Source organism: Salvelinus namaycush, chromosome 3, assembly GCF_016432855.1.
Source record: "Salvelinus namaycush isolate Seneca chromosome 3, SaNama_1.0, whole genome shotgun sequence".
Lineage (NCBI taxonomy): Eukaryota > Metazoa > Chordata > Actinopteri > Salmoniformes > Salmonidae > Salvelinus > Salvelinus namaycush.
Genome location: NC_052309.1, coordinates 10,322,872 through 10,349,156, shown reverse-complemented (window position 1 = coordinate 10,349,156; position 26,285 = coordinate 10,322,872). Strand labels below are relative to the sequence as shown.

The following is a 26,285-nucleotide window of genomic DNA, read 5'->3' as shown; positions in this document are numbered from 1 at the left end:
AGGGATTGTCCCTTCCACTGTTCCTAATTTCTTCACAGGGACATGCTTATCACAAATGGATGCAAATTTCATATAAAAATTGTCCCAGGCAGTGTCAACATCGGGAATCAGACTATCAATATTATAGTTCAGATCATGTAATGCTTGCTCATCAAAATGTCTAAAACATCTTTTAAAAATCCAACAGGGTTTGGCTTTGGTCATTTTTGTATTTCTAACACAAGCAATAGCACAGTGATCACTGACATCATTACAGAATATCCCAGTCGATGTGTATTTGTGAGGGTATTCGTTAGAAGAATGTCCAATAGAGTTGATTTGTTAGGTGCTCTGGGATTTGGTCTTGTAGGAGCATTAATTAATTGTGCGAGATTGAGTCACACAGTTCTTTAAAAGAGTCCAATACAGATGTAAGCATGTCCCAGTTCAAATCTCCTAAAATAATGAGTTCAGAGTCATTTAACTTGTGCAGGACATCAGAAAGAGTTTAGTGTGTCTCCCGAAGCCGATGGTGGTCTGTAGCAGCCGACTACAGTGATGTGGGAGTCCTTATATACATTCACTTTAACCGCAAGCAATTGAAAATGTTTGGCTTTGGTAATCGAGAGAATTTCAGGGGTGTTAAACTTGGGATCAAGGGATCTGGATCCACAGCCCTAGCTAGCTTAATATATTATGATGTAGGTTGAAGGTTTCATTTATTTGTACCAAAGAAAATAAGTGATAGACAACAAAACAGATTAAAAAAAATAAAACATGGTGTGCAGGTTGGAAGCCCAAGGACGGATATAAAAAACACAAAAATGTAAGTACAATACATACAGTACCAGTCAAAAGTTTGGACACACCTACTCATTCAAGGGTTTTTCTTTATTTTTACTATTTTCTACATTGTAGAATAGTGAAGACATTAAACCTATGAAATAACACATATGGAATCATATAGTAACCAAAAAAAGTGTTTAACAAATCAAAATATATTTTATATTTGAGATTCTTCACCTAAAATGCTTGTCCACCAGTCTTGGAGTTCCCACATATGCTGAGCAATTGTTGGCTGTTTTTCCTTCGTCCAACTCATTCAGAACCATTTCGATTGGGTTGAGGTCAGGTGATTGTGGAAGCCGGGTCATCTGATGCAGCACGCCATCACTCTCCTTCTTGGTCAAATAGCCCTTACACAGCCTGGAGGTGTGTGTTGGGTCATTGTCCTGTTGAAAAACAAATTATATTCCCACTAAGTGCAAACCAGATGTGATGGCGTACCGTTGCAGAATGCTGTGGTAGCCATGCTGGTTAAGCGTGTCTTGAATTCTAAATAAATCACAGTCAGTGTCATCAGAAAAGTCCCCCTCCTCCATACTTCACAGTGGGAACCACATATGCGGAAATAATCCGTTCACCTACTCTGCGTCTCACAAAGACACGGTGGTTGGAAACAAATCTCAAATTTGGACTAATCAGACCAAAGGACAGATTTCCACTGGTATAATGTCCATTAATCCTGTTTCTTGGCCCAAGCAAGTCTCTTTTTTGTATTGGTGTCTGTTACGAATCCCTTTGGCCCGACAGTCTAGGGGTGATGGTAATGGGACCCGTAACATAACTCATGCAAATTATAATAGTGAAAACCTAACAGTGAAAAACGAAATAACCACGACTACTAAGAACTACCGTCAAACACTCAAGGTTTATTTATAAAACACACGGTAATGGGGGGAGCAGGAAAAGGGGCTGAGCTGGACCCAAGGAATGAAACAATAATAATCCAAAAACACCCCTAAGATAGACTAGCCTATTGCAACAACCACTAACTAACTAACCAATAAATACAAGGGGGTGGTCCGCCCAGTTCTAACTAGTGTTTTTAACAACGTTTACCTACGGGTAATGTATGCCCATGGGCGACTTATCTGGTTACCCCCTTTTCCCACCATTAAACAAACACTCAAACACCATAACCAAAACAATACTCACAGGTGGGGACAAAGTGACATGTAGATGCAAAACAAACAAGCGCTCTACAGACATATGACATTGACAGAGAGATTGAGCTGGGGAGAAAACAACTGACAGGGGTTTTAAACCAAGGGAAAGGGACTGTGATTGGGTAAGGGAAAAGGAGCAAGTGTCTTCCGATTAGCGACTGATTGATGACTGATTGGGGAATGATGATTGTCACCTGTGAGTAGGGGAGAAGGAGAGAAAAGAAACACACACAGGATACACACAGAACACTTGTATCCGTAACAGTGTCCTTTAGTAGTGGTTTCTTTGCAACAATCAACCATGAAGGCCTGATTCATGCAGTCTCCTCTGAACAGTTGATGTTGAGATGTGTCTGTTACTTGAATTCTGTGAGGCATTTACTTGGGCAAAATTTTCTGAGGCTGGTAACTCAAATCAAATCAAATCAAGTTTATTTCATATAGCCCTTCGTACATCAGCTAATATCTCGAAGTGCTGTACAGAAACCCAGCCTAAAACCCCAAACAGCAAGCAATGCAGGTGTAGAAGCACGGCGGCTAGGAAAAACTCCCTAGAAAGGCCAAAACCTAGGAAGAAACCTAGAGAGGAACCAGGCTATGAGGGGTGGCCAGTCCTCTTCTGGCTGTGCCGGGTGGAGATTATAACAGAACATGGCCAAGATGTTCAAATGTTCATAAATGACCAGCATGGTCAAATAATAATCAGGAGTAAATGTCAGTTGGCTTTTCATAGCCGATTATTAAGAGTATCTCTACCGCTCCTGCGGTCTCTAGAGAGTTGAAAACAGCAGGTCTGGGAGAGGTAGCACGTCCGGTGGACAGGTCAGGTCATATGATTCCATATGTGTTATTTCATAGTTTTGATGTCTTCACTATTATTCTATAATGTACAATAAAGAAAAACCCTTGAATGAGTAGGTGTGTTCAAACTTTTGATTCATAAATATACAAATCATAAATATACAAATTAACCGATCAGCAATCACAAAACATTATTGAAATAATTGTAATTTACATGACTTGAAATTCAGAAATGACAGAAAAGTTGTGGCCATGCCATTCACCCGGAGAGTTAACTAATCTCTTGTTTTAACTTTGTACACAGTGTGTGTTATCATAGTGTGCGTGTTATCATAGTGTGGTATTGATCTACAGTTTGATTTCCTGAATAGATCAAAAGGCCTTCAGGTTATATAGTCTATCTCTGCTGTCCATAGGTACTTCCGTGACCTCTGTCTGACAAACACACCAATATGAACACTGACTTACCTCACACAGTGACTGGTCTCTCTTGATGAATACGCTATATATACAAAAGTATGTGGACACCCCTTCAAATTAGTGGATTTGGGTATTTCAGACACACCTGTTGCTGTCAACTGTATAAATTTGAGCACACAGCCATGCAATATCCATAAACAAACAGTGGCAGTAGAACAGCCTGACTGATTAACACAGTGAGTTTCAACGTGGCACCGTCATAGGATGCCACCTTTAGTGGAGGAGGAATAATGGTCTGGGGCTGTTTTTCAGTGATGTTCCAGTGAAGGGTAATCTTAATGCTACAGCATACAATGACATTCTAGACTATTCTGTGCTTCCAACTTTGTGGCAACCATTTGGAGAAGGCATTTCCTGTTTCAGCATGACAATGCCCTTGTGCACAAAGCAAGGTCCATACAGAAATGCTTTGTCAAGATCGGTGTGGAAGAACTTGACTGGCCTGCACAGAGCCCTGACCTCAACCCCATCGAACACCTTTGGGATGAATTGGAACGCCGACTGCGAGCCAGGCCTAATCGCCCAACATCAGTGACCAACCTCACTAATGCTCTTGTGGCTGAATGGAAGCAAGTCCCCACAGCAATATTCCAACATCTAGTGGAAAGCCTTCCCAGAAGAGTGGAGGCTGTTATCGCAGCAAAAGGGGGACCAACTCCATATTAAAACCCATGATTTTGGAATGAAATGTTAGATGAGAAGCTGTCCACATACTTTTGGTCATGTAGTGTAGATTTTTTTTTATCTTAATGAGATCACCAAGTTGAATAAAGGAGACATTCAAAAACATGTGGGTGACCCCAGCACGACCTTCTCCCCTGAGTGACAGGGGAGAAGTTAAGAAAGAATCGTTGTGTCGTTTTAACCACCAGTTGACGTTTTGAACAGTAGAGTATTGAGAAACATTATTGTGGGAGTTCCAATTTCCGCTGATTCTATCATTGTTTTGTCAGGCCTCGCAAAACACAAAGGCCCAAATATGGACATACTTGGTATACTGCAATTCACTCTTAGGACTTATTTAATTGAACTATTTAGATATCTTTCTGAGATCTGACTCAATATGAATCTCCACAGCTACGTGTCGTGGGAGGATTTCAATTGCATACTCCTCGTCTCCTTCACAAAAACCCATTGGATGAGAAAGCCAGAGGTTCCGCTCCTTTGACCTTCTTCTCTAATGGGTTTTGAGGAGACTAAAGAGGCGAGAGGAGTGTGCAATTGAGATCTTTCCGCTGCCACACTAAGCAGAAACAGAAAGAGATCTTCACTTTAAAACAATAGAACACTTGGAGTAGGAAGTGAGTTTTTACAAGGAAGTCTGTCAGTGTTTCAAAACATAATTTATGAGTGTGTTTGACCTCTCCATGATGTCAATTGTCACTTACAGAATATTCTCAATCAGGGAATGCTTAATACAACCTTAAACTGCCCTTTATTCAATTTTCTTATCAAGATCTGTGTGCAATCATCAACCAGAAACTAGCCTGAGTAACACAATGTAGTGTTCAAGTACAGACCAATCAGATTATTATCGACCACAACAGGAAACAAATAGGTTCTACAAAGATACAGAATAATGTGTTAATTAAGTGACTGACAAACATATTTATTGTTCAACAACAAATATTTAAATTATTAAAGTTATTTTGCCTTTATCACACAACTTTAAAACGTTTAGATCATGTACCTGTATTGTTGTAAAATTCATGTTATTAATCAACAAATAAAAGTAACCCTCTTATATTGAAAAGTTGCAAAATGCTTTGGAATGTCTGCTGTCCCAAATGTTAATAACTTATAAAGTGATTACTTTTATTTTTGCTTTAATTATATTTCCTGGTTTAGACTGTAGAAAACTAAGTATATTCATACATTCTGGAATCTATTTACATATATTGAGCTATGACACATCATCTTACTGTTTATAACACAGCTATAAAACCACAATGGTGACACAATCAAACATGCTCTACTAACGTCAGCATTGCTGATATTTTGGTAGTTGGTTTGTCAGGTGTCACTGTTGAATGACCACGAAGGCACCGAGTCCACTCTTTATATCCATCAATGAAGGAATCCCCACTCAGCCATCTGTGTAAATCCACCAGGCAGTCAATATCCATGGAAAAGTGGAAACAACGAGTTAAGAAACAAATAAACCCATGGTTTTAGTCAGGCTCAAACTTATTGTGATAACAATGGTCATTTGACTAAAGCTGTAATACTGAAGAATAAAGTACTTACCACTGAATATATGTTCTAGTATTGTAGAGCACTGTAGCCTGGATCTACAGTTGAGTAGATCACATCACCTACAGCAGAGGAATTCAAAGCACAAATAAAACAGACAAACAGTGGCTTGTCATTAAAAACAGTTTATCAATATATTAAATGATGGATCAAATCTGACAACTGTCATAATATCTATCTGTATATCTCTGGAGTTTTTTAACATGTACCTTCGGTATTGTTTGGATTGGGCAATGGTCCTCTCCTGATTTTCACAAAACAGACAAAATAGAAATCGACATGACATGATGAGAATTATGAAAAACATGATTTTTTGTGGCAAGGTGAAGATCCTCATCTGCTGTGTGGGTCGTTCCTCTCTCAGGGTGAAACAATATTCAGCAACTCTTGGTTTGCTTGAAAAATAATTTTATTGATAAAACCTCTCTCACCTGGTGATAGGAGGAGCCGTTCGGGAGAATGGTGGTCCTACGGGGACCCTCTGACCGCTGTAGAAGTTCTCATACAGAACAGGAGCTGAGGAGTGAGGACAGAGCAGACCAGGGGGTGAGGACAGAGCAGGCCATGGGGTGAGGACAGAGCAGACCAGGGGGTGAGGACAGAGCAGGCCAGGGGTTGAGGGTTGAGGACAGAACAGGCCAGGCCAGGGGGTGAGGGTTGAGGACAGAGCAGGGCCAGGAGGTGAGGACAGAGCAGGCCAGGGAGTGAGGGGTGAGGACAGAGCAGGCTAGGGAGTGAGAGGTGAGGGATGAGGACAGAGCAGGGGATGAGGGGTGAGGACAGAGCAGGCCTGGGGTTGAAGGGTGAGGACAGAGCAGGCCAGGGGGTGAGGACAGAGCAGGCCAGGGAGTGAGGGGTGAGGACAAAGCAGGCCAGGGAGCGAGGGGTGAGGACAGAGCAGGCCAGGGAGCGAGGGGTGAGGACAGAGCAGGCCAGGGAGTGAGGACAGAGCAGGCCAGGGAGCGAGGGGTGAGGACAGAGCAGGCCAGGGAGTGAGGACAGAGCAGGCCAGGGAGTGAGGGATGAGGACAGAGCAGGGGATGAGGGTGAGGACAGAGCAGGCCAGGGGGTGAGGACAGAGAAGACCAGGGGTTGAGGACAGAGCAGGCCTCACCTCTCACGTCCTACCCTGCTCTGTCCTCACCCCTCATCCCCTGGCCTGCTCTGTCCTCACCCCTCGCTCCTTGAGGACAGAGCAGGCCTGGGGTTGAGGGGTGAGGACAGAGCAGGCAAGGGGGTGAGAGGTGAGAGGTGAGGGGTGAGGACAAAGCAGGCCAGGGGTTGAAGGGTGAGGACAGAGCAGGGGATGAGGGGTAGGCCAGGAGAGCAGGCCAGGAGGTGAGGACAGAGCAGGCCAGGGAGTGAGGATAGAGCAGGCCAGGGGGTGAGGACAGAGCAGGCCAGGGGGTGAGGACAGAGCAGGCCAGGGAGTGAGAGGTGAGGGGTGAGGTGAGGGGTGAGGACAGAGCAGGGGATGAGGGGTGAGGACAGAGCAGGGCAGGGAGTGAGGACAGAGCAGGCCAGAGAGTGAGGGGTGAGGGACGAGGACAGAGCAGGGGATGAGGGGTGAGGACAGAGCAGGCCTGGGGTTGAAGGGTGAGGACAGAGCAGGCCAGGGGGTGAGGACAGAGCAGGCCAGGGAGTGAGGGGTGAGGACAAAGCAGGCCAGGGAGCGAGGGGTGAGGACAGAGCAGGCCAGGGAGCGAGGGGTGAGGACAGAGCAGGCCAGGGAGTGAGGACAGAGCAGGCCAGGGAGCGAGGGGTGAGGACAGAGCAGGCCAGGGAGTGAGGACAGAGCAGGCCAGGGAGTGAGGGATGAGGACAGAGCAGGGGATGAGGGTGAGGACAGAGCAGGCCAGGGGGTGAGGACAGAGAAGACCAGGGGTTGAGGACAGAGCAGGCCTCACCTCTCACGTCCTACCCTGCTCTGTCCTCACCCCTCATCCCCTGGCCTGCTCTGTCCTCACCCCTCGCTCCTTGAGGACAGAGCAGGCCTGGGGTTGAGGGGTGAGGACAGAGCAGGCAAGGGGGTGAGAGGTGAGAGGTGAGGGGTGAGGACAAAGCAGGCCAGGGGTTGAAGGGTGAGGACAGAGCAGGGGATGAGGGGTAGGCCAGGAGAGCAGGCCAGGAGGTGAGGACAGAGCAGGCCAGGGAGTGAGGATAGAGCAGGCCAGGGGGTGAGGACAGAGCAGGCCAGGGGGTGAGGACAGAGCAGGCCAGGGAGTGAGAGGTGAGGGGTGAGGTGAGGGGTGAGGACAGAGCAGGGCAGGGAGTGAGGACAGAGCAGGCCAGAGAGTGAGGGGTGAGGGACGAGGACAGAGCAGGGAATGAGGGGTGAGGACAGAGCAGGCCAGCGAGTGTGGGGTGAGGATAGAGCAGGCCAGGGGGTGAGGCGTGAGGACAGAGCAGGCCAGTGGGTGAGGACAGAGCAGGCCAAGGAGCGAGGGGTGAGGACAGAGAAGGCCAGGGGGTGAGGACAGTACAACTACAATACACAACTAGACTGTTAGGGAGGGGGACCCGGACACACCAAAATTAGGACAACATTTATGCCATCATGGATGACACTAAAAAGTCAGTCTGTTTGTGGTCCTTAGAGGACCTATAATGTATTGTATGTGTCTGTTGTCAAAGGTGATCTGTGAAGAGTGAGAACTGTACCAGGCGGTTTGTCCCCAGTCCGTCTGAGGTTCACAAAGTGTTCTATATCCTCCTGTATGTCACACTGTTCAAGAGACTTCCTCACTTCCTCATGAAGCTGAACCCATAGACACACACAGAAACAAGAGTTAGAAACACAAAGCAATACGGAAGGTCACTTACAGCCACAATCCTTCATTTGCTATATTCTTAGAAAATCAATGGGAATCATTAATACAAATGCAATATCAGTAAGTAATATTGCAGATTGCACATTGATGAGTCCCTAGAAGCACTTTACCTCATCGCTGGTGACACACTGCTGGGAGAGCTGGTTGAGGTGAGTCCACACCATGTTCCTTAGAGTATTGATCCTCTCCACTTCCTGCTTCTCAAATACCTGGATGTAACAGAGCACTATATTATATATACCAGTAATACAACCTATAGCTGACAAACAAATAACTGGATGTAAATTATATATACCAATACTACAACACATAGCTAACAAACAAATACCTGGATGTAGTCAAACTATTACACATACTACACCAGTAATACAGTATGTAACTAACAAAGAAACTAAATATCATCATGCTTTCTGGCCCTTACCTCACATGCTTTAACGTGTTCTTTCTGCCAGTCCTCCCTGGTTTTTCCCAGCACAGACACGTTGTGCAAGTATAGCCTGTCTGGGATTCAAATCAGAGGATACATCTTGGGAGACCATAGTATACAGGCACATTTTAGATGATATTTAGATTCAATTGTGGTTTTCCTGTTGATGGTTGCTAAGAGACCAAAGGAGAATATGTTGTCATTGTTACCAGCTTCTTCTGCATTCTGCTTTGCTTGCTGTGTTTTTGCCAATAGCTGAAAGATAAAGAAAAGAAAATCACTGATTCTGTACTTTATTCAACTCTTTCTTGTGTTCAGGTATTACTTACTTCAATACAATGCTGCATATAGGAGTGAAAACACATGTCTGATTTGTAAATGTCCTCTTCATTAACAGTGTACAAGCTAGATAGCCTTGTTCTTCCTGTGGCCAGTGTAGGCCTAATTTTTGTGCTCTGATTCCTGTGCTCAAAATAGGTATGCTATTTCCTTTGAAACGATTCCCATGGCTCACTCACATAATTTATTGTCACTAGTGCTTTCTGTTTCTTTTTGATGTATCTTTTTTTAAATCATCAACAAATACAGTGAATAAGTGATTGATGAGATAAAGGAGATGGACATAGAATGGAAAGTGTTGCTGTCTGGTTTTGAACCTATGGCTGCAGGGGCAATGTGTGGTCCGGGGGCAGCAGCACTACCACTAGACCCCCCCCAACCCCCTGCCCAACCCCCCACAACCCCCTGCCCAACCCCCCACAGTCTCTCAGATTACTCACCTTTTCCTGCTGCTTGACATTGCTGGTGCTGGTGTTTCGGTTCATGTTCTGTTCTGCTTCCTCTTTGTCGCGACACTTCTGCTCATATGTCTTCTTTGACTGTGGTTAACGACATGGACAGGGAGGGGGGGTTGGTGGGGGGGTGATGGTAGGAAATAACTGATAATATAGTTTACTGACTCTACTAGACTCTATACTGTCTTCACATAACATTAAAGTCTCTAAATAAAACATGAAGCCCATGCAATTGAATTCAACTACCACAACCTGCATTTTTCAACACTCTGAGGTCATTCCACTGTGTATAAAATGCCTGATGTTTCAGTAGCAGTTGGCATGGCAATGTGGCACAACATGCCCAGCCCTAACAGTACCACTTTGTCTGACCAATGAAAAACGCCAGACGCTTAGAAAGAGACAGAGTTGGAGTGCTGATCTCTTCCGGGACCAGGCCCAAACCCCCGTAATTCGTAAGAAGAGGAGATGCCGCTACAGGGGTCGGCGAGCCAGATGCCTGGCGAGACTGCGTCGGCGAGTGGATAATCCACTTCTACCCTCTGTTCTACTGGTGAACGTGCAACTACTAGTGAATGAACTGGATGAGCTACGTTCGAGAATATCTTATCAACGGGACATTAAAAACTGTAATATTTTATGTTTCACCGAGTCGTGTCTGAACAAGGACATGGATAATTTACAGTTAGCTGGGTTTTCCGTGAATCGGCAAGACAGAACAGCAGCCTCCGGTAAGATCAGGGGGAGGGTCTGTGTCTCTTTATTAACAACAGCTGGTGCACGATCTCTAATATTAAAGAAGTCTCTAAGTTTTGCTCACCTTAGTTAGAGTACCTTGTGATAAGCCGTAGACCACACTATTTACCAAGAGAGTTCTCATCTATATTCTTTGTAGCTGTCTATTTACCACCACAAACCAATGCTGGCACGAAGACTGCACTGTCACGTTCTGACCTTAATTTCCTTTGTTTTGTCTTTATTTAGTATGGTCAGGGCGTGAGTTGGGGTGGGCAGTCTATGTTTATATTTCTATGTTTTCCTATTTCTGTGTTTGGCCTGATATGGTTCTCAGAGGCAGGTGTTTTGTGTTGTCTCTGATTGGGAACCATATTTAGGTAGCCTGTTTTGTGTTGGGTTTTGTGGGTGGTTGTTTTCAGTCTTTGTGTGTCTGCACCAGATAGAACTGTTTCGGTTGTCACTTTTGTTGTTTTTATTTTGAGTTGTTCACTTCCATTAAATAAGATGAACAATTACCACGCTGCGCATTGGTCCTCTCCTTCTTCCACCGACGACAGCCGTTACATGCACTCAACGAGCTGTACAAGGCATAACCAAACAAGAAAATTCTCATTCAGAGATCGCATTCCTCGTGACCGGGGACTTTAACGCAAGAAAACTGAAATCCGTTTTACCTCATTTCTACCAGCATGTCAAATGTGCAACTAGGGGAAAGAAAATTCGAGATCATCTTTACAGCTCTCCATTTGGAAAATCGGACCACAACTCTATCTTCCTGATTCCTGCCTACAAGCAAAAACTCAAACAAGAGGTATCAGTGCCCGCACTCAACCAGTGTTCAATTACAGAAGTGGTCCGATGAAGCGGATGCTAGGCTACAGGACTGTTTTGCTAGCACAGTCTGGAATATGTTCTGGGATTCATCCGATGGCATTTAGCAGTATACCACATCAGTCACCGGCTTCATTAATAAGTGCATCGACGACGTTGTCCCCATAGTGAAGGTACGTTCATATCCCAAGCAGAAGCCATGGATTACAGGCAAGGAGCGGGACACTAATCTGGACGCTTATAAGAAACCCTGCTACGCCCTACGACGAACCATCAAACAGGAAAAGCGTTAGAGGACTAAGATCGAGTTCTACTATGTTCATCGGATGTGGCAGGGCTTGCAAACTATCACAGATTAAAAAGGGAAACCCAGCCGTGAGCTGCCCAGTGACGGGAGCCTACCAGACGAGCTAAATTCCTTCTATGCTCGCTTCAAGGCAAGCAACACTGAACCATGCACGAGAACACCAGCTGTTCCAGAAGACTTTATGGTCACGCTCTTCGTAGCCTTTTTTTGTAAGACCCTTAAACAGGTTCAAATTCACAAGGCCACAGGGTCAGAAAGATTACCAGGACGCGTACTCAAAGCATGTGCAGACCAGCTGGCAAGTGTCTTCACTGATATTTTTAACCTCTCCTTGACCTAGTCTGTAATACCTACATGTTTCAAGCAGACCACCATAGTCCCTGTGCCGAAGAACGCCAAGGTAACCTGTCTAAATGACTATAGCCCCGTAGCACTCACATCTGTAGTGATGAAATGTTTTGAAAAGGCTGGTCATGGCTCACATCAAAACCATCATCCCAGAAATTCTGGACCAACTCCAATTCACATACCACCCCAACAGATCCACACATGATACAATCTCTACTGCACTACACACTGCCCTTTCCCACCTGGTCAAAATGAACACCTACGTGAGAATGCTGTTCATTGACTACAGCTCAGTGTTCAACACAATAGTGCCCTCCAAGCTCATTACTAAGCTAAGGATCATGGGACTGGACACCTCTGCAACTGGATTCTGTACTTCCTGAGGGGCCACCCCCAGGTGGTGAGGGTAGACAATAAAACATCCGCCATGCTGACCCTCAACAAAGGGGTCCTTCAGGGGTGCGTGCTTAGTCCCCTCCTGTCCTCCCTGTTCACCAACGACTGTGTGTCCATGCACAACTCTCACACCATCATTAAGTTTGCCAACGACGGTGGTAGGCCTGATCCCCAACAACAATGAGACAGTCTATAGGGAGGATAGTGTGGTGCCAGGACAACAACATCTCCCTCAACGTGAGCAAGACAAAGGAGCTGACCGTGGACTAAAGGAAAGGTAGGGCCAAGCACGCTCACATTCACATCGACGGGGCTGCAGTGGAGAAGGTCGAGAGCTTCAAGTTCCTTGGTGTCCACATCACTAAGGACCTAAGTTGGTCCAAGCAGAACAACACAGTCGTGACGACAACGCCTATTCCCCCTCAGGAGGCTGAAAAGATTTGGCATGGGTCCTCAGACCCTCCAAAGGTTCTACAGCTGCACCATCAAGAGCATCCTGCTGGTTGCATCACCGCTTGGTATGGCAACTGCTTGGCATCTGACCGCAAGGCGTACATCCCTGGGGTCGAGCTCCCTGCCATCCAGGACCTCTAAACCAGGCGGTGTTAGAGGAAGGCCCTAAAAATGGTCAAACACACCAGTCACCCAAGTCATAGACTGTTCTCTCTGCTATTACATGGCAAGCACTACAGGAACGCCAAGTCATACGTCAAACCAATTGAGATGGTTTGGGATGAGATGAGATGGACCACAAAGTGAAGGAAAGCAGCCAACACGTGCTCAGCATATGTGGGAACTACTTCAACACTTTTGAAAAGCATTCCAGGTGAAGTTGGTTGAGAGAATGCCAAGAGTGTGCAAAGCTGTCATCAAGGCAAAGGGTGGTTACTTTGAAGAATCTGAAATATAAAATATATTTTGATTTGTTTAACACTTTTTTGGTTACTACATGTGTTATTTAATAGTATTGATGTCTTATCTATCATTATACAATGTAGAAAATAGTTTTAAAAAATAAGAAAAACCCTTGAATGAGTACAGTGCTTTGCAAAAGTATTCACCCCCTTGGCGTTTTTCCTATTTTCTTTCATTACAACCTGTATTTTAAATGGCTTTCATGTAATGGACATACAAAACAAAGTCCAAATTGGTGAAGTGAAATGAAAAAAATGACTTGTTTCAAAAAATATTTTTAATATTTTAAAAATTAAAAGTGGTGCGTGCATATGTATTCACCCCCTTTGCTACGAAGCCCCTAAATAAGATCTGGTGCAACCAATTACCTTCAAAAATCACATAATTAGTTAAATAAAGTCCACCTGTGTGCAATCCAAGTGTCACATGATCTGTCACATGATCTCAGTATATATACACACACCTGTTCTGAAAGGCCCCAGAGTCTGCAACACCACTAAGCAAGGGGCACCACCAAGCAAGCGGCACTATGAAGACCAAGGAGCTCTCCAAACAGGTCAGGGACAAAGTTGTGGAGAAGTACAGATCAGGGTTGGGTTATAAAAAAATATCAGAAACTTTGAACATCCCACAGAGCACCATTAAATCCATTATTAAAAATGGAAAGAATATGGCAACACAACAAACCTGCTAAGAGAGGGCCAGCCCACCAAAACTCACAGACCAGGCAAGGAGGACATTAATCAGAGAGGCAACAAAGAGACCAAAGATAACCCTGAAGGAACTGCAAAGCTCCACAGCGGAGATTGGAGTATCTGTCCATAGGACCACTTTAAGCCGTACACTCCACAGAGCTGGGCTTTACGGAAGAGTGGCCAGAAAAAGCCATTGCTTAAAGATGTTTGGTGTTCATCAAAAGACATGTGGGAGACTCCCCAAACACATGGAAGAAGGTACTCTGGTCAGATGAGACTAAAATTGAGCTCTTTGGCCATCAAGGAAAAACGCTATGTCTGGCGCAAACCCAACACTTCTCATCACCCGGAGAACACCATCCCCACAGTGAAGCATGGTGGTGGCAGCATCATGCTGTGGGGATGTGTTTCATTGGCAGGGATTGGGAAACTGGTCAGAATTGAAGGAATGATGGATGGCGCTAAATACAGGGAAATTCTTGAGGGAAACCTGTTTCAGACTTCCAGAGATTTGAGACTGGGACGGAGGTTCACCTTCCAGCAGGACAATGACCCTAAGCATACTGCTAAAGCAACACAAGTGGTTTAAGGGGAAACATTTAAATGTCTTGGAATGGCCTAGTCAAAGCCCAGACCTCAATCCAATTGGGAATCTGTGGTATGACTTAAAGATTGCTGTACACCAGCGGAACCCATCCAACTTGAAGGAGCTGGAGCAGTTTTGCCTTGAAGAACTGACATATACTTGACATATTACCTCAATTACCTCGACCCCAGCACATTGACTCGGTACCGGTACGCCCTGTATATAGCCTCATTACTGTTATTTTTATTATGTTACTATTTTTCCTTTAGATTATTTAGCAAATATTTCTTACTTACTTTTTTATTACTCTGCATTGTTGGTTAAGGGCTCGTAAGTAAGCATTTCCCTGTAAGGTCTACACATATTGTATTCAACATGTGACAAATAAAATCTGATTTGATCTCATTCATCATAATCTAAAATGTGAATATGTGCCCAGGACTGACTCCAGCGTTCTCTGAGTGGAACTGCACAAAGCACAACTTGTGTTTACTAGTAACCTTTGCCCTGTAGCCCTGCAGGATAGAAGGGAATAATAAGGAAAACAGAAGGAACATTTGTTTTTATAGCTATTGTTATTCCCAGAACCCGATACAGTTGTAGGACCTTAATTTGATATCTCTTCTGTTGCTGAGATTTGTCCTGCACCCAAGGAAATGCAGATGACCTTCATGATTTACATAAATTCACTGAAAACCAACACTAACACACGGTTATAATAACAGTATTGCACTTTTCATGAAGACTACTTTTAGCCAGCTGAAAGCCTAACCACTGATCAAGCAACATTATGTGGCTGCAGGATTATTTTGCTGTGACAATAGAGGTCAAATTAAGATCCTTCATCTGAATGGAACAGACTTCATTGTCATAATGTTTTACAAACCACATGTAGTCTAAATAGACCTGACTAGAAAAGGGACCTGCTCAGTGACCTGCTTTTGTAGGCTACATAATATGTATGTAATTTACAGTAACTTCCCATTTAATTGAGGTGCCCCAGTACATATAATGAAACTCTCCATTTATTTGAGAGGTTCCTCCATTCTTCACTCCCCATGGCTGTTGATGAACTTCCCTCTTCTCAGATTAAGTATTACTTAGATTGCAAGACTGCTTCATGTTTTGGTAGCATGATGACTGAAACCAGACATGCCTTTAGAGAACAGATGATCAATTCGGGATTACTTAGTTCAGGGATGATAACTGCTGGTTTGACAAAAAATGTAGGAAAGTTCTCCAGTTTACCTCCATGGTTTTCTTGAACTGCGTGGCCCTCTGTTTGTGTAGGGCATCCATCTGTTGTTCTACCTGTGAAGAAGAGGTGTCAAATATATTATATTAAAGCAAAGAAGATAGAGATGATATATCCATGATTTGCACCCCGATAATTATCACATCTGTGCAGGGCGATTAGGATTAAGATCACAAGGTCCAACTGAAATCTGACTTCCCATCCCATCCCGAAAGACACACAGAGGTTTCAGGTTTTCGTCAGACATGGTATTCGAACTGGCAACCCTCTGGTTGGTGGCTCGCCTCACTACATAAGTTGATATAAGCGGTTGATAAGCAATTGATCACTATAACTGCATTCACTATTAAGCAAAGTGCACAGTATTAGCAATGTATAAGGTCTATTAGTAATTAAAGGTCGTATGAATTCCTACATTTATGTGTCGTTTTTTTAAAGTAATTGGTTGGTTTCTAATGTACCTTTTTTCTTGCTTCTTTCTGTCTCTCCCTGAAGTCCTCCAGTTTTTTTGCCTCGTCCCGCATTGTTTGTGCCAGTTGTAGGTGTGATAAACTCACATGTTCAGTTTCTATGTTGTAAAGGAGGGTTTTGAGGGAGTTAGTATATTACATGAACACACACACACACACACACGAACTCACTCACTCACACATGGAAATAGAAAGATTTGAGCTTAGTCATCAACATTCATCAGAAACATTTGTTGTGACAGCAAAACACTTACGCAGTTTGAACATGTCCAGCGATCTCTTCAGTGTGCTAAATAATGAAACAAACAAACACCAGCTTTATGAAAAGTAATGCATGCAGTACAACCTACGCTGTTAAAATGTAAGCGTTTTGTAACACTACAACTAGCGGCAACTGAGCTGCCACCAACGTTAAGGTGACAAAACCTTGACTTTGCTAGAGTGTTGAAACATATCATTCTGAGATTTTCCGAAACATGACACGGTGTGTTGTAACACCAAATAATCTAGAGTTGTGCAACACCTTGCCAGAGATTGGGAGCGCTACAGGGAAATGATAAAAACACTATTTTGTTGTTTCGAGTCCTGTTTAGTGCAGAAATAGATTCATTCTCTTTTGGTGCCGTTTCCTCCCTCTAAAGCTCCTAAACACTAATGATGGTCTTTCGAATCCTTTCTAGTGCAGAATGCATTCCCTGCTCTTATACGGTGTGTGTTGATAAACTCCTCTTTGGTCATTTCAGAATGTCAAATGTAGAGTATTATTCACAAACAAAGAACACCAGAAAATATAGTTTTGTGAAAATACAAACTAATAAGATTGTCTAGGATTATAATTAATAAAAGCACAATTAATCATATGTACAAGCGTCAAATGCTTTATCTTTTCTTTGCAAATTATCCAATGGCAAAACATTAACAGGTCTTTCACATTTTTATATTGATAAAGTAAGACAGTTACAAGATCTGTAAGGTATTTATAATATTCATATTGTTCAAAAATCAAGGGAATGACATTATATTCAGATATGTTCATATACATTCTATTCAGATAGATGATATGATTGACAATTGACAGTTCAGTTGGCATTAATCTGTGATCCTTGTCTTGATTGGTTGTGATTAGGATTGACCAGCCAGTGGGAAACGTAGTACGTAGTATGTATGTTTGTAGGTACGTACAGTACCAGCCAGTCAAAAGTTTAGACACACCTACTCATTTAAGAGTTTTTCTTTATTTTTACTATTTTCTACATTGTAGAATAGTAGTGAAGACATCAAAACTATGAAATAACACATATGGAATCATGTAGTAACCAAAAAAAGTGTTAAACAAATCAAAATATATTTTATATTTCAGATTCTTCAAAGCAGCCACCCCTTGCCTTGATGACAGCTTTGCACACTCTTGGCATTCTCTCAACCAGCCACATGAGGTAGTCACCTGGAATGCATTTCAATTAACAGATGTGCCTTGTTAAAAGTTTATTTGTGGAATTTCTTTCCTTCTTAATGCATTTGAGCCAATCAGTTGTGTTATGACAAGGTAAGGTTGGTATACAAAAGAAAGCCCTATTTGGTAAAAGACCGAGTCCATATTATGGCAAGGACAGCTCAAATAAGCAAAGAGAAATGGCAGTCCATCATTACTTTAAGACATGAAGGTCAGTCAATCCGGAAAATGTCAAGAACTTTGAAAGTTTCTTCAAGTGCAGTCGCAAAAACCATCAAGCGCTATGATGAAACTGGCTCTTGTGAGGGCCGCCACAGTAAAGGAAGACCCAGAGTTACCTCTGCTGCAGAGGATACGTTCATTAAAGTTACCAGCCTCAGAAATTACAGCCCAAATAAATGTAACAGACACATCTCAACATCGACTATTCAGAGGAGACCGCGTGAATCAGGCCTTCATGGTCAAATTTCTGTAAAGAAACCACTACTAAAGGACACCAATAATAATAAGAAGAGACTTGCTTGGGCCAAGAAACACGAACAATGGACATTAGACCGGTGGAAATCTGTCCTTCGTCTGATTAGTCCAAATTTGAGATTTTTGGTTCCAACCACCATGTCTTTGTGAGACGCAGAGTAGGTGAATGGATGATCTCCGCATGTGTGGTTCCCACCGGGAAGCATGGAGGAAGAGGTGTGATGGTGTGGGGGTGCTTTGCTGGTGACACTGTCGTGATTGATTTAGAATTCAAGGCAAACTTAACCAAAATGTCTACCACAGCATTCTGCAGCGATACGCCATCCCATCTGGCCTCCACGATCACCCGACCTCAACCCAATTGAGATGGTTTGGGATGAGTTGGACCGTAGAGTGAAGGAAAAGCAGCCAACAAGTGCTCAACATACCGTATGTGGGAACTTCTTCAAGACTTTTGGAAAAGCATTCCAGGTGAAGCTGGTTGAGAGAATGCCAAGAGTGTGCAAAGCTGTCATCAAGACAAAGGGTGGTTACTTTGAAGAATCTAAAATAGATTTTGATATGTTTAACACATTTTTGGTTACTACATTATTCCATGTGTGTTATTTCATAGTTTTGAATGAGTGGGTGTGTCCAAACCTTTGACTGGTACTGTATGTATGTATGTATGTATGTAAGTTTGTATGTACACTACTGTTCAAACGTTTGGGGTCACTTAGAAATGTCCTTGTTTTTGAAAGAAAAGCTAATTTTTTGTCCATTAAAACAACATCAAATTGATCAGAAATACAATGTAGATATTGTTAATGTTGTAAATGACTATTGTAGCTGGAAACGGCAGATTTTTTATGGAATATCTACATAGTCCTACAGAGGCCCATTATCAACAACCATCACTCCTGTGTTCCAATGGCACGTTGTGTTAGCTAATCCAAGTTTATCATTTAAAAAGAATTGATCATTAGAAAACCCTTTTGCAATGATGTTAGCACAGCTGAAAATTGTTGTGCTGATTAAAGAAGCAATAAAACTGTTCTTCATAAGACTAGTTGAGTATCTGGAGCATCAGCATTTGTGGGTTCGATTACAGGCTCAAAATGGCCAGAAACAAAGCACTTTTTTCTGAAACTCGTCAGTCTATTCTTTTTCTGAGAAATGAAGGCTATTACATGCGAGAAATTGCCAAGAAACTGAAGATCTCATACAACGCTGTGTACTATTCCCTTCACAGCACAGCGCAATCTGGCTCTAACCAGAATAGAAAGAAGAGTGGGAGGCCCCGGTGCACAACTGAGCAAGAGGACAAGTACATTAGAGTATCTAGTTTGAGAAAGAGACGCCTCACAAGTCCTCAGCTGGCAGCTTCATTAAATAGTACCTGCAAAACACCAGTCTCAACGTCAACAGTGAAGAGGCGACTCCGAGATGCTGGTCTAGGCAGAGTTCCTCTGTCTAGTGTTTGTGTAATTTTGCCCATCTTAATCTTTTCTTTTTATTGGCTGAGATATGGCTTTTTCTTTGCAACTCTGCCTAGAAGGCCAGCATCTCGGAGTTGCCGCTTCACTGTTGACGTTGAGACTGGTGTTTTGCGGGTATAATGAACAAAAAAATTTGCTTTTCTTTCAAAAAAAGGACATTTCTAAGTGACCCCGAACTTTTGAACAGTATGTATGTATGGTTTTCTGCAGGGAGACAGAGAAACCACATAACAAGCAATAATTACATATGAAGTACATGAATGCATAATTAGTTATTAACTGCTATAATATAAATAAATTGCAATATGAATATCCAATAATTAAACATATAAATAGCAATATATGAAATGCATATACAGGAATAAAAGGTATGCAAATATAGCAACAAGATAATATGAATGTCAAAAGTGGGATGCAATAACATGTGGCATGGTAAGCCATAGGCTATAGACAAAGCTCACAAAGGTAATAGACAAACAAGCCAGTGACATGTGTCAATTAACTACATGTAGCACTCAGAAAACCGGGGTTTATTCATTACATCCTGCAGCGGAAACAGTTTACAGTTTAAGAACCAAGCAGAAGCAAACAGAACAGGGAGGGAACTACCTCCAATAGAAACAATTGTTTTCGTAGCTAAATAAATTCAGTTTGGAGTAAACGTAAAATGTATTATCTTTTTATGTGCCATGAACACAACCAGTCATGATGTTTTCATCTTATTGTAAAACAAATCACTTCAAAAAGTAGGCTACCTTTGCATGGTTATCCAAAATAGTTCCAGCATCCGAACAGTGCACTGTGCACCTACCAACTTTTCTTAGTTTCAGCCACTTGCAAATTTATCTCACCGGAGAAAGCATCCGAGCGGTGGAATGAAGGTGGAATTCCACAAAAATATTCTTCAGAGGTCCTACTCAAACTTGATAGAAGTTTAGGTATTCAGAATTATTTTTTAATTAAGTCCACGTCCTATTGACTTAAGTCCATGTTAAGTCTACTCATCTCAAGTATGAATTGGGCCCATGTGCTCAGTGTTACAAGGCTGGTTCAGTTAAACCATTGAGTCCTGAAGACTGTCTGAGTGGACTAAGGCAGTGTCTTGACAAACAGGAGACCCAGGTTCAAATCCACCTTGTCACACAAATACCAGTGATGAAGACCCACTTTATACATGTTACCTCTGCTATAGGTTGCCCTAAACATTTTGATTTGTAACATAATGTATAATATCACAATAGGCCAGGCTCTAGGAAAAGTATTACAATCCCATGTCACACCCTGATCTGTTTCACCTGTCTTGTGCTTGTCTCCACGCCCCTCCAGGTGTCGCCCATTTCCCCTGTGCATTTATACCTGTGTTTTCTGTTTGTCTGTTGCTAGTTTGTCTTCTCTCGTCAAGCCTACCAGCGTGTTTTTCCCGTACTCCTGTTCATAATTAGTCCTTGGTTTCTAGTTCTTCCGGTTCCAACCTTTTCTGCCTGCCCTGACCCCGAGCCTGCCTGCCGCCCTGTACCTATCAGACTCGGGCCTGGTTACGAACCTCTGCCTGTCCCCGACCTGCCCTTTCCCTGCCTCCTGTGGTTTTAATAAACTACTCTGTATATTGAACCTTCCGTCTCCTGTGTCTGCATCTGAGTCATATCCTGAGTCGTATTAGCCCAGTGTCTTCTTAAAAAATGTAAGATATTTCAGAAAATTGTGGAACATTTGACAGCTCTGTCTCTGAATGTGCAAAAGAGCCTACAATAAGTTTTAAAATATTGATTGAAAATTATAATCGATCAATATTTACAGTAACTAGTTGCATTTCTAAACCATTTGATTGTATGAGAGACAGTCCACAAAAAAATATTGTTGTGTTTTTGATGGTGCCTTTTACATGCATTGAGAAGTGCTTTCACGACACTCTCTTGAAAACACCAATCCTCAGATTGAAGAACCACTTTGGGTGTTTCAGAATACTTCAATTCTGTTTTAAAACCCTTTCAGTGTATCTTAGCACCTTCATTGGGTTTACATTAAAACCCCCTCCAAACACCAGACCTCAAAACTAAAACAGGATGGGCACTCAAGCCACTGACAGAATCCTTCTCAAAAAAAAAAAGGCTCAAAAGCAATTCAATCTAATAACATTAACACACTAATAATACTAATGCCTTAATGCATACTTGTATCTCTATGTATAGTGCTGCATGGGCCATTGAGCCACTGCAGATACCATCTTTTTACATGCGAAACAAAACGGTTTTGTCAACGTCAGACAGTGCTATCAGTGGCTAGATTCACAGCCTTCTAGTGTGCCATCTGAAGGCTGTGTACAAGACAATATCAACAACTCTATATACGTTTGTATTTCCTTGTCTTGCTTGAGAGACAGACTGGCACCCAGGCAATCAGAAGGCTATTAAATATGTGATGGCTTTTAACCAAGCCCATCGGGGGTACTGGTCATCTGGTATTTTGGGCAAATGCCAGATGGGCTGGTCAATTTGTTGCCTAGTGGGCCTGTCTACCTTGGGTTTTTGATTTTAAAATTAGGGGGGGGAAAAAATAGGCAGGTGTGAGGGCCTCAAGGAAAACATTTTACAGGTGGGTTAGAAATGCCAAGGCCGATTTTTGGTTCCAGTCCGCACCTGAAGCCCATTACAAGTGTATCTACCTTCAATAGCAGGGCTTTCAAATATTTTTTGTATACATTTCTACAGTCCCTGACTGATGGCAAGCAATGTCTACTCAAGAATCAATAACATCAGCAACAGGAATATTTACTTACTTCATCTCATTGTGCCCACACACCTTTTTGGAGAGACCCAGTAGCTCTTTGGCATACTTCTCCTCTATGGATGCTCTGAAAGAACCAAACACATCTCTTCATATGTGCATTCAACAAGGTATACAGTTAACAAACATTAGCTACAGTATGCGCATGAGAGAACATTAGGCAATCGCATGAGGATCTACACCACAATGCACCACAGAGGGGAAGTCCACAGTGTCCACGAGATTAAAAAAAGATAACTTCAAAATGGCATTCAATTTCTTTATCTTAGAGGAACTAACACATGCAAAATCACACTTTATATCTTTCAATATAACAGTGTTATTATGGAGTTGTTTCCTTGTGCATGACTGATTGCACAGTCTGTATTGTGCTTGGATTAATCATTAAACAGTACAGTCCAGAGAGGAGGGAGCAAACAAAAAATGTAAAACTATTAAACATAATAATGATTCATAATTAGAAGTTTGATCAAGTATGCTGTATCAGTTGGTCAGGAATTTAGATTGGTAGGACAAATCTCCACATTCAAAATCGTGAGGTGAATACACAGTAAATATGTAGGACAAGAGCTAAAGACAAATATGTAAGCTATAGTCTGAATACTGTATTAAATTAACACTAACATCATTCTAGACCATTGGATAATAGTGTCATTTCTGTCCTAAATGAGGAAATAACAGATAAAACAGATGAACCACTCGCTTTTACTGTAAGTGCACACTCAGTGACACCAGAAACAGGAAACACTGCAGCAGTGTTCGTTGAACACCAACAACCATTCACAGTACACTTTGCCTAGATATAGAATGATTAATCCTTCTGCGTCCACATGATCTAAAGCATGGTGGAAAATAAATCATGACTGACTTTGTTACTTCTGTATCGTGGAACGAAGCCCTCATGCCCTTTGAAAAGGTCAGTCCACAACAAAACATTACTGATATTCAGTTAAAATAAACATAGACACAACAACAACAACATGGCAGCAGAACCTGTGGGCGCTGTCACCTAGACAGAATAACAGCATCCATACTGTTGTTTCAGAGCATATTCTCTGTAGTAGTCTGAGGATTCAACTAATGGTTTCTATTGGATGATATCTCACATGGTTTCTCACCTGGCTTTCATGAAGTCTTCTATCTCCTTGCATGTCCTCTTACCATCGTTGAGATGCTGGATGACACAGTCATAACCCCCGGTACTGGTCAGCTCCCCGTTCTGGCAACATTGGGGAAGATGGAATAACAATAAGTAATCAAATCATAGCACACCATGGAGGGTCTCTCACACCCTCCCAGTATTGGTCTATCAAAATCCTATACTCCTCACTGCATTGCCTTTTAACAGTCTATCAAAAAGGAAACAACTCATTACAACATTACTGACAGAGAGAAGACCCCCAAGGGCTAAAACCAAAATAATCCAGAATGTAAAAGCTTCCCAATGGGTTTTAGCACACAATACATCAGACTACGGAAACAATAAAGCTAACAGCAATGAAGCAATATAAGTATTTCGTGAGCATGAATAAACATGTGTTTGGGATGATAAACTGCAGTTGACGTGCCCTGTAATGTATGTCTGCATGAGATAATGACATATAATCATTTTAACCACGTGATTAAAGAGGTATACAGTAGGCCTACACTGCAGGGGTAGGTATACTCCTGAGTCCTGCAAATTTGATTGGCATCTGCACATATTACAAGGTGTTCAAAAGGACCAGAACTACACTCCTGGGTTAGAGACGTGCTAATAAAATAGCCAGTCCATGCAGTGTGTAATATTCTGAATAAATTCAATGACCTAACAAACATCACTAGACTTGTTAAATAGATAATTGTGTATGCTCCTTCAGTTGTGTTTAAAACTTGTTAATACTTCGAAATCTGATTTCGATCTCTAAAAACAAATAGTTCTGAAAGCACAGTTAATGAGGGTTAAGCTCAGATGACACACAACGCAAATACAAACATTTGCACTTACCCAAAAGTAATCCTTAAAGTGAAGTTCTCTCATTGTAGACAAGAATAGCGGCAGTACAACTCTTGTAATTCCGCTGGTTTTTGCGATGTTAATACTGTGTTAGTGACTGATGGACTTCCCATTGGATTGTTGCGTTTATGACTCCGCTCATATCTCAATGGAGCACTAAATATTCTTTGCTGGGTCCTAACGACCATGATCTACAGCAGGAGAGAGAGAGCGCGAGAGCGCAAGGAGCGAGAGAGCGCAAGAGCGAGAGAGAGGGGCCACTTGGTGGTCACAAGCGGAACAGCAGGAGAGAATAAAGGATATCTTTGAATCTATTGGCTCTTGGTTCCTCTTTTATCTGTATTTATGCCCTTCTCTTGTAAATATGCTTTTATTGGTGAAATCAGGTTATATCTGGAGAACAGTTAAAAATCCTCATTGGCAAGCTGACATACAGAAGTGAAGTACTTGTACTTATTATGGATCCCCATTAGCTGCTGCCAAGGCAACAGCTTCTCTTCCTCAAATCAAATCAAATCGTCTTTTTTCACATACACATGGTTAGCAGATGTTATTCCAAGTGTAGCAAAATGCTTGTGCTTCTAGTTCCGACAGTACAGCAATATCTAACAAGTCATCTGTATACCTGTCGCAAGACCCACTAGTTGATGCTTATTTATAAAACCCTCTTAGGCCTCACTCCCCCCTATCTGAGATATCTACTGCAGCCCTCATCCTCCACATACAACACCCGTTCTGCCAGTCACATTCTGTTAAAGGCCCCCAAAGCACACACATCCCTGGCTCGCTCCTCTTTTCAGTTCGCTGCAGCTAGCGACTGGAACGAGCTGCAACAAACACTCAAACTGGACAGTTTTATCTCAATATCTTCATTCCAAGACATGGACACTCTTACTGACAGTTGTGGCTGCTTTGCGTGACGTATTGTTGTCTTTACCTTCTTGCCCTTTGTGCTGTTGTCTGTGCCCAATAATGTTAGTACAATGTTTTGTGCTCCTACTATGTTGTGTTGCTACCATGCTGTGTTGTAATGTGTTGCTGCCTTGCTATGTTGTTGTCTTAGGTCTCTCTTCATGTAGTGTTGTCTCTCTTGTCGTGATGTGTGTTTTTCCTATATTTATATATATATATATTTATTTATTTATTTTAATTTAAATCCCAGCCACCGGAGGCCTTTTGCCTTTTGGTAGGCCGTCATTGGAAATAAGAATTTGTTTTTAACTGACTTGCCTATTTAAATAAAGGTTAAATAAATAAATACATTTCACAACCTCTACCTAATACACACAAATCTAAGTAAAGGAATGGAATAATAATATATACATATAAATATATGGATGAGCAATGACTGAGCGCAATAGATGGTATAAAATACAGTATATACATATGAGATGAGTAATGCAAGATATGTAAACATTATTTAAAGTGGCATTATTAGTCACTAGTGATCCTTTGTTAAAGTGCCCAATGATTTCAAGTCTGTATGTAGGCAGCAGCCTCTCTGTGTTATTGATGGCTGTTTAACAGTCTGATGGCCTTGAGATAGAAGCTATTTTTCAGTCTCTCGGTCCCAGCTTTGATGCACCTGTACTGACCTCGCCTTCTGGGTGGTAGCGAGATGAACAGGTAGTGGCTCAGGGGATTGTTGTCCTTGATGATCTTTTTGGCCTTCGTGTGCTGTAGGTTTCCTGAAGGGAAGGTCATTTGCCCCCGGTGATGCGTTGTGCAGATCGCACCACCCTCTGGAGAGCCCTGTGGTTATGGGCGGTGCAGTTGTCGTACCAGGCGGTGATGCAGCCAGACAGGATGCTCTCAATTGTGCATCTGTAAAAGTTTGTGAGGGTTTTAGTTGACAAGCCAAATTTCTTCAGCCTCCTGAGGTTGAAGAGGCACTGTTGCGCCTTCTTCACCACACTGTCTATGTGGGCGGACCATTTCAGTTTGTCAGTGATATGTACGCCGAGGAACTTAAAACTATTCAC

At 42.5% G+C, this 26,285-nt stretch overlaps 1 protein-coding gene across 1 annotated transcript; it reads right to left on the bottom strand.

Moving 5' to 3' along the window:
- Positions 1–4,679: 4,679 nt before the first annotated feature.
- On the bottom strand, positions 4,680–24,438 carry LOC120044205 (proline-serine-threonine phosphatase-interacting protein 2-like). The gene is made up of 15 exons (XM_038988804.1): positions 24,295–24,438; positions 23,426–23,526; positions 22,300–22,374; positions 16,370–16,404; positions 16,107–16,213; positions 15,639–15,701; positions 9,560–9,658; positions 8,990–9,035; positions 8,775–8,854; positions 8,464–8,562; positions 8,184–8,280; positions 5,954–6,038; positions 5,732–5,766; positions 5,517–5,584; positions 4,680–5,363 (listed from the first exon to the last, which is right to left on the bottom strand). The coding sequence occupies exons 1-14, from the start codon at positions 24,325–24,327 to the stop codon at positions 5,532–5,534; spliced, it is 1,008 nt and encodes a 335-aa protein (XP_038844732.1). The 5' UTR covers positions 24,328–24,438; the 3' UTR covers positions 4,680–5,363; positions 5,517–5,531.
- Positions 24,439–26,285: the final 1,847 nt, after the last annotated feature.

What these genes read in the sequence shown, in the direction of transcription:
- LOC120044205 (XM_038988804.1), bottom strand. Translation starts at nt 24,327, where the DNA reads ATGAGAGAACTTCACTTTAAGGATTACTTTTGG. An exon ending in ACTTTAAGGATTACTTTTGG is followed by an intron (nt 23,527 to 24,294) that starts GTAAGTGCAAAT and finishes CAATGTTGCCAG; the next exon opens with AACGGGGAGCTGACCAGTAC. An exon ending in ACGGCTCCTCCTATCACCAG is followed by an intron (nt 5,767 to 5,953) that starts GTGAGAGAGGTT and finishes TGTGAAAATCAG; the next exon opens with GAGAGGACCATTGCCCAATC.